Source organism: Typopeltis vanoorti, chromosome 26 (genome assembly GCF_054136105.1).
Source record: "Typopeltis vanoorti isolate ZY-2024b chromosome 26, IOZ_Tvanoo_1.0, whole genome shotgun sequence".
Lineage (NCBI taxonomy): Eukaryota > Metazoa > Arthropoda > Arachnida > Uropygi > Thelyphonidae > Typopeltis > Typopeltis vanoorti.
Window position 1 is genome coordinate 1,301,142 of NC_143574.1, and position 17,504 is coordinate 1,318,645.

At 33.2% G+C, this 17,504-nt stretch overlaps 1 protein-coding gene across 2 annotated transcripts in view; it reads left to right on the plus strand.

Moving 5' to 3' along the window:
• Positions 1-6,364, plus strand: part of dbo (Kelch-like protein diablo) — a 160,200-nt gene extending 153,836 nt beyond the window's left edge. For both annotated transcript variants that reach the window (XM_090414919.1, XM_090414918.1), the window contains exon 10: positions 5,151-6,364. In XM_090414919.1, coding sequence (XP_090271045.1) covers positions 5,151-5,342 — 192 coding nt within the window. In that variant the 3' untranslated portion in view covers positions 5,343-6,364. The remainder of the gene's footprint in view (positions 1-5,150) is intronic.
• The last annotated feature ends 11,140 nt before the right edge of the window (positions 6,365-17,504 follow it).

Consider the following 17,504-nt stretch of genomic DNA (forward strand, 5'->3'; position numbering starts at 1 on the left):
TTAGGATTTTGATTAACTTTTCAGAAGTGTCCTGGATGTAAGGAATGGTGATAGATTTAGTGTGATCTTTGTTATGAAGTGGGGGGGAGGAGGAGGCTGTGGTTAATTCGGACTCATTTTCTCATTGTTAGTACCTGCGTGCACATATCATAGTTTTATGTTCCCATGAAGATGGCAATGTAACATTGCTGAAATATAGGAAGTATTGATTAAAGTTTTCTTTTAATTAATATTTAGTATATGTTGTAATTTCCTGAAATAATTTAATAGTCGTGTTACCAACGTATAAGCTTATCTACAAGAAGAAATATATGAAGTTAATAAAAAAAAAAATCCTTTCCTACCTGCAGTAATGTATTATAAGTTTATATCCCTCTTGTGAATTGGGAATGACATTAAAAAAAATTGAAAAGTGAAAGACTGCTAAGATTTTCAACAATAAATAAATAAATTTGTAAGATTGATCTGATATTTCATTTATAAAGTAGATATAATTTAGTTGAAGTTTTTACTTTTGTATGATGAATACAGTGACTGTGAGCCTGTTTTACAGAAAGGTACAGCACCATCTCAAATCCCCCCCCCCAATTCGGGCTCGGGACTGACATAGCTGACGAATCAGGCCTATGACTGGGTCTTAAGTATTCCTAACTATAATCTGTGTGTGTTCACAGGCCGGTTTACTTGTTCTGGGGGATGAAAAACCTAAGTTTCTGGGTGAATAAAACCTCCTATCACCATATCAGACTGGCTAACTCACCTTTTGTTGAAAGAGACCAGATAAAGGTTCCTCGTGTCACAGGCAAGAATCAAACCCAGGTCTTTCCAACCAAAGGGCTTTGTCTATACCAACTGAACTACAGAGGCTCTTTTTTGGAAGTGAAAATTGTTTTATATACTGTACGTGTTGTGAATAAACAAAATAATGTATGCAAAAAGTTTAAAATGTTGAAACACACATCAGAATTTGTCTATGTTGGAAATTCTAATTAAAATTGTTTATTTTAAATTAATATCTCAGAAATCATTTTTCCACTATAATTGCTTCATTAATAATTCTACATGAAGGAATTAAATGCCAAGTAGAATTATATTGCAAGATAAAAAACAGAAAATTGCTGATGTGCTTCTTTGAAAAAAAGAAATGTAAGATAGTAAGCATATTTGTTTGATGTCTGTCAGTTTGGTAATTAACTATATTTGAGATTGCAGAGGAATTGGGCATTTCCATAGGCTTATATGACTCAGTTTAGACTAAAGATCTAACACAAAGCACATACAAATGATTTTCTTGTAGTTCCCTTGTAGAAAACATTTAAATGTGCTTTGTGTTAGATCTTTAGTCTAAACTGAGTCTAAACATGGAAGCAATTAAATTTCATTTAATTGCTTCCATGTTGTGGCACTTCAAAATGTTTTTGATCCTTGAGCCTTTATAACCACTGTTGTTCCATGTAACCTGGTTCTTTTGTTCTCAAGGATCAAAAACATTTTGAAGTGCCACAACATGGAAGCAATTAAATGAAATTCACATAACACATACCCAGTTTTAGGATATATAGTGGAGAAATGGCGTGCTGGCTATACTAAATGCATGTAATCCCATCCCATGATGGAAATAATGATAGCATTGTTGATCAAATTTGTGTGGCTGCAAATATACAGATCCTGTTAAGAATTTTATAGGAAAATTATGTATAGTAGATTATAAAGAAAAAATTGAAAACAGTGCAGTACTTAGCAAACAATTTAAACAAAGTTCTGCTACATATTCTTATGTATGAAATAGTCATGTTTCATACTGAGCAATGGAATACCTCAGCAATGTAATTAACATGTTACCCTCAGAAGTAATGTAGATGGAAAATGTGAAAATAGCTATGAACAATCATTCTTAGCAGAATGATTGTACAGTTTCAGCTGCTGGATAATGAAATAAACATTTCAGAGACTGTCTGAACTATTAAGTTAAAGCTGTTAGCAGCTCAAATGACAAATTAATTAAAAATGCACATCCCATTGCAGGCTGTGCAACTGATCACCAATATATATGTATTAAAGCAAATTTATTACATTCAAAAGGCACGATAATTTATATTATTGGGAAATGTTATAAATTACACTTACAAGACAGTATTGAAAATAATGGTGCAGTGGGTATAACATCAGTGAAACATGATACCATATCTGTCTCAAAGAAACTAGACTATATACGAGGGCGGTCTGAAAAGTTCTCAGCCTAACAATGAAAAAAAAAACGAATTTATAATTTCAAAATTATTTTTATTTTTCAACATAATCTCCCTTAAAATTAATACATTTATTCCAGCGCCATTATCCCGTCCCTGTAGTGGTTCTCAGTAAGACCTGCAAAATACCACTCTGCAGCTGCAATCACCTCTTGATTCGAAGAAAATTGCTGACCAGCAAGGAAGAGATAGAAGTCAGAGGAAACCAAATCTGGGGAATAGGGTGGATGTTCCAACAATTCATAGTGCAGATTCCTTAATTTTCTCATTGTCAAAACATCTTTGCGGGCAGGTGCATTATCCTGATGAAAGATGATTTTTTTCTTCTGCAAACCGGGTCATTTCTCACGTTTTTTTTTTGTCTAGTCTAGTTAAAAGATCGGAATAATATTCCCCGGTTATTGTTTTACCCTTTTCAAGATAATTAATAAACAAAATGCCTTGGTGCTGAACAACCGACTTCTATTCACTGTTTTGACTGCTGTTTGAATTCTGGTGTGTAATGGTGAATCCAAATCTCATAAATAGTAATAAATCGATGCACAAAATCAGTTTTATTCTTGTTAAAACTCTCCAATCACTGTTCAGAGATTTTCATGTGAGTGCGTTTTTTTGACCTGCTGTGAGTAAGCGTGGCACCCATCATGCACAAATCTTTATCATTTGCAATTCTTCATACAAAATATATCCTACATGTTCTTTTGAAATGCCTATAGTCTCAGCAATGATTTCTGGTGTTGTCGTCCTTTTTGGACGTCCTTCATGTGGATCATCTTCAAGGCTGGTATGGCCACGTTTAAACTTGGCAGCCCATTTCTTAATTGTCGAAAATGAAGGAGAAGAGTGCCCATGAACTTTGAATGAATTTCTTTTGGTGTTAAACCTTCTTTTACACAAAGAATTTTATAACTACACGATACACAATTGTATCCATTTCAAGGGATGCAGACAACACTTTTGCTTCAGACAGCTGTATAAAACAAACTACTTGATAGAATGACTTGCAATTTCACATGGATGCTCATGACAGATATACCAACTTAGAAAAAAAAAAAAAAAAAATCTTGCCGATAGTGTTGCCATCTATGGTCGAGGCCAAGAACTTTTCAGACCACTCTCGTATATAAACACATAGGAGACTGGTAGGATGGAAGAAGAGATCTTCATTACATTTGCCATAAAATGTGCTTTTTTCATCCTCAGAAATGCTATCTTTATATCTGTGGCTAAATTGTACTTGAATGCAGAATGCTTGAAAGTAGTGTGTATGTGAGAGCAATTTGTCACTGTGGTGTGAACATATTGCTTATTTCATTTTGGATGGCAACAGTATGCTGCTAACAGCAGAAATAAATCTACCAGGTGGCATATAGCTACTCTGCTAAGTAGATGAAAGCTCAGCATTATATTTCTTAAATTAAACTTTTCTGTATACTATAGAAAATATATCATGGTATATCCTGCCGAAAAACTGGAATTCAATTTTGATCAGTGAGGTTGCTATTCAGTATGGCTATTCCAGATACCTGAATGCTGAACGTCTTCTAATTTACTGTATTTATAAATAATAAACAAAGCTTACCTCCAGAGATTCCTGAAAAGGATTTTCATAAGGACATATCTGTTTTAATATAGAATGGAGTATTAATTTGTGGTCATTATAACATAACCACAAATTCAGATGTGAAAACCTTTTAATATTTGTTTTTGAAATCACATATTTCTCAATTTAAATTTTTTTCCACGTTTTATATGTAAAAGAATATGTTTATAATCAATTCAAATCAGTAATGAACTTGTTTCATTACAGAGTTTATGAAATATGGTTTATTTTTTTTTTTTAATCAAAATACCATACATCTCTCTCACCCAAGTCTAATTAGAGAACTTGTAAGGTTCAGGATGAAGGGTGCCGGTTTTTTTTTTTTTTTTTTTCTTCCCTTTAAGGTAGTCTTATTTGATGACCAGATTGGTAAACTATTTCAGTTGGGTATAGCTTTTTTTTTTTTTTTTTAAGCCATTGGGCATGTGTGTGTGTGTGTGTGTAATGGTTTGCCACCACTGTCAGAAAAAAAAAAGTGACAATAGAGTACACTAGCATATATTTACATAAACATGACTATGATACCTGTTTAGTCTTATTGCAACGCATTCCTTTTATAACCCTCTAGACCAGAAAAAAAAAATGCTTATGGATTTGATTCTACTTTTTTTTTTTTCACCTTGATTCCAAGTTAGTGGAACCTTGGCAAAAGGTAGGGTTATACTAACTTGGACCTGGAAACATTTTTGGCTCTGCAATTCCAAAAACTGACCATAAAATGCATGCTGTTTCAGATAATACCAATATGGTCTAGGAATATAAGATGGTGACATTTTGTTCTTCTGAACTCTTACCTCAAAAGTTTGGAATAGTCAGTGGCCCTGAACTCAACTGCCAGTGATGAGTAAAAGTGGAAACTAGCTGCCTACCATCTAAAAGTTAGGACTAAAACAGCAGCCCCTTTGTAAAGGGCATTAGAATATTTATTTATAGAAGACTAGTTTTGTCCTTATTACAAAGTACTTTTAGTGTAAAAATTGCATACTAGTATTAACAAATTTTGATTAAGTTTTAATTAAATTGAGCCGAAGAAATACTGTAAATTATTTGGAATAAGCTGATAATGCAAAAATCATTTTAGAATTCTATATTTGATAATACGACTGATTTTTTTTTTTTTTTTTTTTTTGGTGTTCTGTGCAGTTGATGCAATTTTATCTTTTATGTAATGTATCTTAACTTTTTCAGTTATATTTAATGTTAGATTTCACACATGATATTAATACTATAGTAATATATTATGAAGTATGCTCCTTTATTTTGGCATCATGTTTTTTTTTTCTTTTTTTAATACTTAGGTAGGACTGGCAGTTGTAAATGGACTTCTTTATGCAGTGGGAGGTTTTGATGGTACTTCATATTTAAAAACTATTGAAGTATATGATCCTGAGCAAAATCAGTGGCGTCTTTGTGGAAGTATGAACTATAGAAGACTGGGAGGTGGTGTTGGTGTTGTTAGATTGCCTCACCATGAAGCTCATTACTGGTGATAGCAGAAACTACTATTCTTGTGATCTTGTGGAAATAATACTCGTGTAGAAACAAAATCAGATGTAGTGGCAAACACAACACTTAAACTTTACATCGTTGTGTGTCTGAACAGGATGCTTTTCTTCTTGAAAATCATTGAGATATCAAAGGAAAACTTATGGATTTTAAGTTTTGTGAGTAATTATAAAAGACATTAACACCATATTTGATCTGACTTCCAATTGTAGATATTGAATTATAAGGCAGTACTGTATTTCACATATGGTGTGTAAAGATTATTTTATTCCAAGTAAATATTGAAGGGGTTAAGTTTTTAAACCTGCCTTAAATATTCAAAAACTTGAGTTAACTTTGGTAACTTCAATCTTGTATACATTTAGATTGATTTCTTTTTTATGATTATACAGTTGTAATTATGAGCAAGATTTTAATGAAGTTATTCCATAGCTTTAACTAAAGTGTGCCGAAGAAATATTGTAAATTATTTGGAGTAAACTAGTAATATTGAAATATAATATCCTAATTAATGTACTCATCCATCATCCCTAAAAAAAATCATGTTTTGCTTGTGAAACCGGTTCATTAAAATATTTATATGTTTCGTTGAAAATTTTGGACATTAGTAAAATTATTAAGTCTTTAAAACCAAGATATTGATGAGACTTAAGAAAAAAATATATACCCATTGTTGACTTATCTAAAATTTAATATTTATACTGTAATTCTAACAAACAACAATGACAAAAAAAAAATATATATATATATAAAATATCAAGGATAACATGCTCATTCCCTGTATAAGTAGAATCTTCCATTATTCATTGTTAACAAAGTATCCAAATTGATATATGGAAGCATTATTACTGCCATGTTTATAAATGCACTATTTTAATACATTTGATCCCTTCCTACTCTCTTCCCAAATGATAAAATAGACAATGTATGTATGTATATATGTGTGAAGCAGATTCATGTCCAGCTTCAAGAACCACGTAACAATAATAAAGAACACCTTTTCTAATGGACATGTATTGATTTGTGTGTGTAGAGAGAGCAAGAAAGCACAATCAAAAATAAGGAAAAGCCATGTAGCCTATCTTTGTTTTCTTGTCTCATTTTATTAATATCATAATTTATCATAGATTGCTTTTGTGGACAATTATAAAACTCCAAGATTGACTTTAAAATAATCTGATTTTCCCAACTTGAACATGTTTAGACAAAGTGCCAATTAGTCACATTAAATTATTTAATTCTTTGTAGTTTTGTAAATGAAACAACTTAATGCTGAATTGTTTGTATGTTTTCCAAAATGCTAATCATTTCTTAGAGATTTGTTTTGACTATCCATCTATCTCTATACAAACTATTTTTTCTCACTTCTGAGTAGACAGATTTTACTCAATTCAGTATTCAGGTTCTGTGTAACATTTTTGCATGTCATGTCAATTCAATTGGACCATTTGCTGGGTTAAAATGTTTTGAAATGAACAAAATGATAACCACACTCTGGATGGATGGAATTGAGTGAAATTTGATTTCATTCAGTTCCATTGATTTCAGTTTTGGTTTCATTTCAGCCATTTTTACTAGCAGATTAAGGCAAAGCACTATGCATGCATTCATATAATAAAAGCAGTGCTGGGTTTAATTGCTATGATAATGAAATAAGCTTATGCTATGAGAGAATACAGAAAAAAATGAAAGAAAGTGAAGCATCGTGTAAAACTAGCTAAACAAACATCATGGGAAGACTGGTAATAATATAGAAAATAAATATCAGGTAGATGGCAAAATATTTGGGAAGATATTGATAAAAAAAAACTAAGAAATAGAGGAAAGGGTGCAGCAAGAGAAATCAAAGATGATAAAGGTGACATGAAAACTGAAGCTATTTTAGATGTCTGGAGTAATTACTTTGAAAGACTGCTAAATGTAATAAGCAGTGACAGCACAGTGGTTGAAAACACTCAGAAGGAATGCAGGAAGGAGTACATATCAGTACTTGAGGTAGAAAAAGCCATTTAGTAAGTGAAAGGCAGCTGGAGTGGATTATTATCAAGAGAGACCTCTAAGGAGTCAGGGACTTGTCGAGGGAGTCCATACTTCTTGAATTCATTTACGCTACTTGCACACACCACATCCCATGGCAATCCATTCCAATCATGCACCACTCTGAGAAAAAAATTTAGCCTCACCCTTCCCTTCTTGACATTCATTCTCAACTTAAAGGATATCTTTGCATCCTTTCCCCACCCTCCATAAAATGAAAATTTCCATCTACTGAAATCCTCATGACTCTTTCAAAAGTTTATAAGTCTTGATCATATTGCCCTGCTTTCTCCTATTCACTAGTGTTTAACCTACAAATTCTCGATCTATCTTCATAATCAGTATTCCACAATCCTGATATTTTTAACACTCTCTCCTCCACTGTATCGCTACAGAAACTGAGACCTACATGCAGTGGTCCAAGTTTGTCTTATCAAGGTCTTGTAAAAAGACAATGACTTGCTTATTTTTACATGTCAAAGTTTGTTTTAGCATTACTTTATTCTCCAAGTTGTATTTGCAACCTTTGCTATATGATCCTGATCAGTTTCTTCTAACATAATCCCCAATCTAGCATGACAATATCTAATCACACATGTGATTAAATATTCAATCAAAATCGCAATAATCACAGTGCCATTTTCACATGCCCACAATTCCAGCCTATTCAAATCATTCTGCAAGTACTGTAGAATGATTTGAATATCAACAGCACTCCTGATTACCCTCCTACCTATCTTTACATCATCAGCAAATAGCTGTGTGTCACATGTTAGATCCTTCCCAATGTCATTAATGTACAGCTTGAATAATGTTAAGTGGACCAAGGACTTATTCTTGTGGTACACCACTAGTTACCTTAAATCTAGCAGACACCTCCATATACAACTTTTTGATATCTGTCAGTCATCTATCCTCTTATCCATGCCAGTATTTTATAATCCAATCCCATATTTGACCAGAAATACTCAAATATGGACGTATGAAAGTTTTACCTTGGCTACATTGCATAATTCAAAACAACTGGTCAGAGGGTCAGTTCCAGATGATTGCATTGCAACTTGCATATTGCCCATCTATAAAAAGAAAAATAAAACAGTGTTAGAATTAAATTGCAAAAGAATTTTCCTGCTAAGATTATGCAAGTATTTGAGAAAAGACTAAGGAAAATTATGGAAAGGAAGCTTTGAGAAGAACAACCTGGATCCAAGCCAATTACAGGTTGTCAGAATCAGATTTTCAATTTAAGACAAATAGTTGAGAAATCATGGGAATATAGTAAGGATTCTGTATTTAGGCTTCTTTTAGGTTTCTGGAAAAGCTTTCCTCTTGGCAAATTGCCAAAGAAGAGCTTTTCAAAATGCTAGTTATATGGGATAAATGGGACATTATATCAGGCAATACATGTTATATATATTTAAGTTGCAAGTCAGCAGTTAGAATTGAAGGAGATATAATAAGATGGTTTGATGTTAAATCAGATGTGAGACAAGGCTACACATTATAATTCTTCACTGTTATTCATCATCTATACGGATCACGTTATGAAGAAAAATGGTATCAGCCTGATATCAAAATTTGAGATGTTGATCTCAGATCTTTACTTTATGCAAATGTTGTATTCATAAATAAATCCAGTACAAGCCTGCAGATTCTCTGACTAAATTGAATAATTGCTGTAATGAATATGGTATGAAAATCGGCAATAAAAAGACAAAGACAGTGTACAGGTTACTGTATCAGTATTACATGATTAAGTTATCGTGTAATATTGTCATGTACTGAGTTATGTTATATATGCCATATGTGGAGATGGCAGATTTCCCTCTCCCAAAACATTACAACAACATTAAAAGAACAGTTATTTTGTTTCTGAAAAGGGTTTTGAGAATTGCTGCTGCTGTAATAATCAGGTAGTAGTTGAGTATCAGTGTTTGTAAGTTTCATCTACTTAAATGTTTTAGCTGTTAATAGGAGTTATAAATGCTATTTATTTTAATATTAATTCCACATGTGGAAGAGGTTAAGATGAGTGAAAACGAATCTATGGATGTGTTTTTGAACAGCTGTAGATTGTAATTCTTGGGAAATACAATGTGAGGAAGTTTATTCCAAAGACAGATATAGGGAATAAAAGAAGAATGAGGTTAGTTAGGAAGCAACTTGCATTTTTATTACTTAGAGGAATAATAGAAGCCAGTTCACTAAAACAACATCCCCAGAAGTAGGTATAGAAAAGCTTAAGAAAAAAACATTGTCTATAAGAAATCTAAGAGATAAGCTTAGGTTTTGGATATTATTCATAATTTATTTTAACGATATTACAACACCAAATGAATTGGTTATTAAAAAGGTGTTCAATTAACTAGCTTATATTTCAGACCAGCATCTTCAGTGCAAAATAGCGTGCTACAGTTTCATGCAACAATAAGTAAGTTGAAATGATTCAAATTGTAACATTCAAAAGATCTAATTTGCCACCCTCTAGTTGTAAAAAAAATAAGTATTAGAATTGTGTAGGAATTGATCTTAGGATAACAATCTCATTAATTTTTGGCAAATTAATGCAACAATATTTGTTAAGGTTAGGAGAATGCTTCATAGCTATTGTTGATTCCAAAATACTGCATTGATTTTCTTCCATCTGATCTTATGTGAAGGGAGATCCAATGCTCTATATAGAAGTTATGCCATTTTCCATTGTTTAATATGGTAATCAATGATTAGACCTTGGTCACCTATGCTCTACTAATTCTGTTCTTGAAACTGGAAGTAATTTGTATGCTCTTCATGTATCACTTAGCAGATCGATCAGTTTATTCATGGTAATTAAGACCACAACAGTATCAAATTCTATCCACACTAGCTTAGAGTACAGTAATATATTGTTTTTGGTAGAGAGAAAGAAACAAAAAAACTAGTTTCTGAACTGGAGAGAAGGAAGTGGAAAAATTTCTTGTGATAAGCTTTTTTTTTTTGAACTAGTGTTGAAGATATATCTTATGCTGATCAATAAATTATTTCCCATAAACTCTGATAAGGATTCTTAACTTTTTTTTGTAATGTTGACCTTATCATTTAAATATTGGCCATCTGTGCTTGTTTATTAAAAATATATATATAAATTAAAAAAGAAATGCAAATATTATATTTAATGTAATGTTACATGTGACACAAAACTGTCGCAAAATTATCCAGGAAAATGTCACCAGTATATTAGTAAATAATGAAATTCTTTCCTTCCTGAATTTAGAAATTGTTTTCCAAGGAACCATAGTTTTGAGTAATGAATTTTACTCATATTGATATATGCACAACATAGAATTTTTTTAATATTAACTGGTTTCAGAGGCCTTCTGACCTTTCTCAGGATAAAGATGACATAAAAGTATAGTTAAAGATGTTGAATATATACATGCCATTAACTACATCATTCAAAAAAAAAAAAAATTGCTGATACTGTCAAGTAAATTATTGTAATTAAACATGTATGATGTCAGTCAAATGCATCGGCAATAGTTTAGCTGGTCAAATTGCCTTTTATATGTTATCTCTGCTAAGTTAAACTGTATAATAAGAGCGGACTACCACTGATTTAGTATTAAACTTTGGTTATTATTGCATTCAGAGATGCAGTGGAAAAATAATTTCCACTGCATCTCTGAACTTCCAGATGATTGCGATGCAAGTGATTTTAATTTGCTACCAAATGTTGTTTCTTGCTATTGTGGGGAAGGCTAAGCCAAGTACATCTCTAATATTTTTACCTATTTGAATTTCTCATGAGTAGTTCATCTACCTAAACAAATGCTGCAAACACATCTGCTTGGAAAGAAGTCGATAGACACATGGACAAAGTGCTTCGTGTTTGCAGCCAGTATAAATTGGAGGAATATGATGCTCCCAAATCAGGGCAACTGTGTTCTGGTAAAAACTGCTGCAAGAGGGGGCTTGACAGAGTTTGAAAGAGGCATTGTGGTAGGATGCCATGTTGCAGACCTATCTGTTTGGCAAATTATTGACAAATTGGGTCATCCCAAGTCAAGAATCAGCGATACCATACTTGAGATGAAAGCACAGGGAGTCAAGTGCAATGCTACAAAGAATATGTAAAAACTGCCATTCATTGGCTGACACATTGGATGCAAAATTCCAAGTATTGACTGGAACACAAATCAAAACAGAGGCTCACAACATGATTTTCCATGGTAGGACTGCAATATGCAAGCCCAACCAATATGCAGTGTTGTCTTCAGTGGTGAAAAGAGGATGTACAGTGGGACGTGGAAGCTTGGAAAGTTGTGTTTTGGAGCAACGAATCATGCTACACCCTCTTCTGAGCAGATGGACAGGTGTGGCGGATGCCCAATGAACATCTCTTACCAGAGTGCCTAACCCCAACTATGAAATTTGGAGGTGGTAGTGTAATGGTATGGTCCTGGTTTGGCCTTGGACCTCTGTTTGTGGCGCTACCAATATTGAACTCCCCAGCATTCTAGATAATGCAATGTTTCCTACTTAATGCCATTTCTATGGAACTGACCATTCTCTTTCAGCAAGACAATGCACTGTGTCCTAAGGCTGCTGCTGTAACTGTGTGGTTTGTAGACATGAATGTCACCATACTTGACTGACTCTACAGAGCCCGGATTTCAACCCTATTGACATCTGTGGGATCAACTGCGGAAGGTCAGGTGTGGTCAAGGGATGTCTGCCCTGACAACAGTTCAGGACCTCATTGCATGCCTAGAAGAATGGTCCAAAATTTCCATTGATTACTATCGTACATTGTGGAAAGCATGCCCTATAGAATTTCTGCAGTCATCACAGTGAAAACAAGTTCTATTTAGGTGGGTGCTGTGGCTGTTTGTTCCTCACACTATGGTGTCCGATGACTTCTTTTTAAGCAGTGTATTGGTCTAGGTATGGTATAGGTCTACAAAACCTATAGCACATTAACATCATATGTGGTCAAGAAAAATTATGTATTTTTTGAACAGCTGGAGGTTGTAGTTTTTAGAGAAAACTTGTAATGATTTCCACACTACAGAAGTATGTGGGACGAAAGAGGTATATGAGAAGTTGCTTTGGTATGTATTTGGACAGTGAATGGATGTTGACCAACAGCTGTTTGAATATTTAAAAGTGCAGGAATGGTGCTGCCAATTCAGCAGACATTGTCTATGAAATCACTTGCTGTTTTTGAAATTATAGCTGAAGCAACTATAACTGTCTTGCTAATATATATTATGTCTATTGATTTTATTCTGCCAGTTTTCTGTTTTGCAGGATAAAATATCCATTTGAGCTCTCATAGAATTGGCAGGTTTAATGAAAAACAAGGGGTGGTAGAGATCAAATCATTTGCCTCTAGCATATAATTGAAAGAGTTCCATAGCTCAGTATAGACGAAGTCTTCTTGTCAGAAAGACCTGGGTTTGATTCCCATCCATTACGTGAGGAACCTTTATCTGGTCTCTTTCAATTAAAAGCAAGTTAGCTGGCTCATACAGGGATAGGGTTGTTTTTTTTTTAAAACCTGGAAACTTGGGTTTTCATCCCCCAGAACACACAAACAGGCCCCCCTCCATGAAAACAAACAGATTACAGTCAGGAATACTTCACCCAGCCATAGGCCTGATTAATCAGCTATGTCGGTCCTGAGCCCAGATAAAATTAGGAAGGATTGAGATGGTGCGTACCTTCCCATTAAAGGGGCTCACGGCTGTTGTATCATCATCATACGAAATAAATATAATTGAAAAGTGTAGAGTTTATATATTTTTCCTTGGTGTTCTTTATAGACTACCTCAAAAGCTATTGATATTCAGCATGAAAAACTAAGAATGACGATAAAAATAATGGTTCATTTCAATACATTATCAGCTTGATATATAACTTATACAGTGAACAGGAGGCTATTATAAAAACAGATGTAGCATTAACTGACCAGATTGGGGATTTAAGGAAGACTGTGCATCTTCTGTCCTCACTTGTTCATTATTTATGTTAATGACATCATATATTACTGGATGACCTGAAGACAGGAATTAGGATTAGGAGTATATGGGTCAGCAACCTTGTTTCATTGATGTCACAGTAGTCACTTGTAATGACAAAATGAATTCTTGACATGGTTAGTAAGATTAGCGAAAACAGAGTAGACCACATATTATCTTTCTTGAAGTGAGTCTAGATAGATAATGATCTGGGAAATAAGTAACTTGCTTCTCAGGTGCTCATTCTTTCTATCTATCACTTCCCCTTACCCTTGCCTATTCTGAAGGCCAGCTAACATGGAAACTGGTCAAAGAAAGGCTTCTGAAAAAAAAATTCTAGCAGCATCTAAAATTGAACATAGACTGATGTTTTTTCAGGTAGCCTAGTTATATGAACTCCAATGCCATTTTCTTTGATCTACATGCTGGTGTATGTGTGTGTACACGCACGCACACACACACACGATAAGGTCTTTCTTGGGATTTATATGAAACGTGCATAAAAGACTTAAAATCAAGCCTGATGATTTCTTAAAATTTACAAGCCAGCATTTTTTTTTTTTTTTTGTTGTTTTTGTTCAATGACTGTGTTCTGCATAGTTTAACATTTAACAACTGGTTCTAACAAAATGAGAAGATATGGTCCTAGCTTGCCACTCGTTTTTTTTTTTTTTTAATATAATTGTTTCGTGTACTTATTTGTAATTTAAATTTGTGTTAGATTATAACCATATCTAAATGGTCATTTATTTGTAATGTTGGCAAGAAGTTAGTTCCAAGATAAGACCTTTTGGATTAATGGCCAACATATGTTCTCCACCAAGTGTATGCTCACAGCCAAGGGCAGACTGGGTCTAAAAATATTGGTTGCCAAGAGACAAAAGGGGGCCCACACACAACTATAAGGCTATCATTTAATTTTTATAATAAATAAAATTTTCAAAAAATACATAAGTGGAAAAAAGGTACAATTAAAATTTTTGCAAAATGTATATTTTTAAGTAATTACAGTATACATATATTATACACATTACTAGTATACAGTATATGCTAAATGTAAACACAGATTGTTATAATTGAATTTTTAATTTTTTTTTATTTTAAATAAATGGTGGATATTTTTAAATAGTTTGCTTGTACTGAACATTTTACACATTAACAGGTAGTTCAAAAGCATATTTCATGTAGTTCACTATATTAAGAGCAATCGTTTGAATTCACTAGATGATTGTGTGAATTATGTCAATAATTGGTTCTGCATCCAGTTCATCTAACAATTCCTTTTCAATGGATAGCAACATGTATGATTCCAAGTTTTCCTCAGATAGTGAATTTCTTAGCCTTGTCTTTATGATCTTTAGCTTTGAAAATGCCCTCTCACATTGGACTTGAGTAACTGATAGCGTGCAGATGGCTTTATAAAGTTCATGAAGGTTATCATATGCCTTGTCATGCAGTGGTGTAGCTAGAGCTTTTGCTGCCACTCTCAGTACACACCAAAAATACTACAGAAAGTCAAAATGATGTATAGGGAAATAAATTAAAAAACTGTTTATTTTTGAAGTAAAACTTTAATTTCAACATTCTAAAATGTTATTTTTCTTCCTTTGCTTTTAGCAAAATTGTCAATGATATTGGCGAAGTCAATTTCATTGTAATGTAGGTAATTCTTAATCAGTTTTATTTAGAAAAATTCTAACAACTAGCAATTGTGAGAAAATTCGCAGTAGTATTACAATATATTTGGAGAGTTCTCGAGACTGTATTTTAGAATTAGCTGCAAAAGTTCAAAAAGGTTCAAAATGCTGCTCAAGGCAGACCTCCCCACACACACACACAGCTATGCCTCTGTTGTCATGATGTCTGTTGGATGCCAGAATTTTTAGTACAAACGATGGTCAAGTGCTACAAATTTTATGCTTGTTTACAATGTTTCAGAATTGAGACATTGTAAACAAGTGTAAAATTGTTTACAATGTCTCAATCTTGTTTCAAAATTTTACAATGTTGCAACTGAAATCCATATTCTCACCATTATTAATCAATAGCTTTAATACATCAAAATAATATTGGAATTGTTTTCTTTTGCATCAAAGTTTGAAGCAAAAGAAAACAATTCCAATATTATTTGATCTTTGCTGATTTGTGGAGACAGCTTAATAATACCTTCCAATGCTTCATCTTCAAGGCCCTTCTCTGCAATAGTTTCAAGCAGGAAAATTTTTATACAACTTTTTGTATTGTACAAAGCGTGAATCTAGTGACTGGACAATGGGGTCCATTATTAGGTTAAACACATTTACTTAAAAATCTGAGGAATTTCCTTCATCATCTATAAGCTCATCTGCCTTCTTTTCTTCTTCCTCTCAACTAGCAGTGCTGTTTCTGAAGAGTTAATTTCCGATGTTTGATTTTCCCATATTCAAGTGAAATCTTGTCATTACATTAATTTACAAATTCCAATGCCTTACTGTGAACGATCAAATGTTCTTGTCTGTTCCTTCAACTTTGTTGTATCTGAATCTGTTAAACTCCATGCAGTAAACATAGCTAAACCACTTGTCTGTAAATAACTTGATAACGGAGCTGTAGTTTCAAATATATAAGTAAATGCTGTCAATATTGTTTCATACTTTAGAACAGTGCTTCCCAAACTTCTGGATGTCAGAGCCCCCTTTGCAAAAATTAAAATATTTCACGCCCCCCCCTCGAAAAAAAATCGTAATAGAGAGATTTATTGTATTTATATTCAGTACAAACATACACAGCGAATATTGCCAAAATCAAATGCATATATTACATTTTTTGCCTCTTACCGTTTGGTTCTGAAGACGATGCGGGCTGTTCTGGTAAAATATGAAATACTGTCCTTTTTTTTTGAGTCTGTTTCTGCTTCTGATTGTTCGCGGGAATTTTTTAAAATTTTTTATCAGCCACTTATCCATCTCAGGGTTAAATTTTTTAACGTAGAATAGATCAAATAATATCACCACTTACCGATACTGGCACGCCCCAGACTGATGACATGAAATTAGTGAATATTACCTGAATAAGAGAACCCCCGGACCAGGAACATTTTTCACTTTTGTGACTTTTCTCCCTTTACGGTAATTAAGCCTAACGCGAAACAGACAGCAAAGGCAGGTTATTAAAACGTGCATATGATTGGTGCGGTATTAACAAAAGATCGCGCAACCGAAAGATAAAAGCATAGCTGACAATTGAGTTGAAATGCTAACTCTCTTCAACCGAATTCCATATGTGAAACTGCCATAACATTCATTATATATATTATATATATATATTACTTAGTTTTAACACTTTTACGAATTTTAACACGTTCGGTTGAATTTTATTGCTGCCTTGGGAAATCGAACTCGCACAGATCTAACTAATAACAATAGTTTTTAGTTAGATACTGTGTTTGCCCATGCAACATGTGGTTTTGTTTCAGTCTATACAGCATAGTTTCTGTATGAGGGGACATGTGATTCATTAATTAGTGTGTTTTTATCCCAGTTGTCTCCAATTGCACTATTTGTTGAGAAATATATTACACAGACTCCTCATACCCTATTCACTGGCATAATAAAATACTTGTTTTTATTGCTTCTGCAGTATAGTGGCTGTTAGGGAGGGGGGTTGTTTACCACTGCAAGCGAGTTACTATCTCCCCACATGAACTTGTTTAAGCTTTTTTTCATGTATGAAGTATATGCGAAACTTTTATTGGTAACAGAAAACTAACTCGGATGACAGTGATAATATAAAATGAGTTTTGATATGTATATCAAGTCAATATCAACAGTCCTTGATTACGAACGCGTGATGAAAGGGACAGGAAGATTTGAAGCTTCCGGAGAGCATTCGAAGTAAATACAATTAACCACTGTTTTGAAATGAAACATTTGAATAAGCAATATTTACTAATATTCATTAAGCGCCGAAATATGCAGGAAGCAAAGTTTGTGAACCAATGCCAATGTGTGAATTTTTCCATTAAAATATAAAAAATAAAAAAAATAATAAATAAAAGTTAAATACGTTTCTTTTAAAATAAAAAAAAATCTACTTAGTCTTAAAACATTTTAAATTTGTTTTCATTATTTC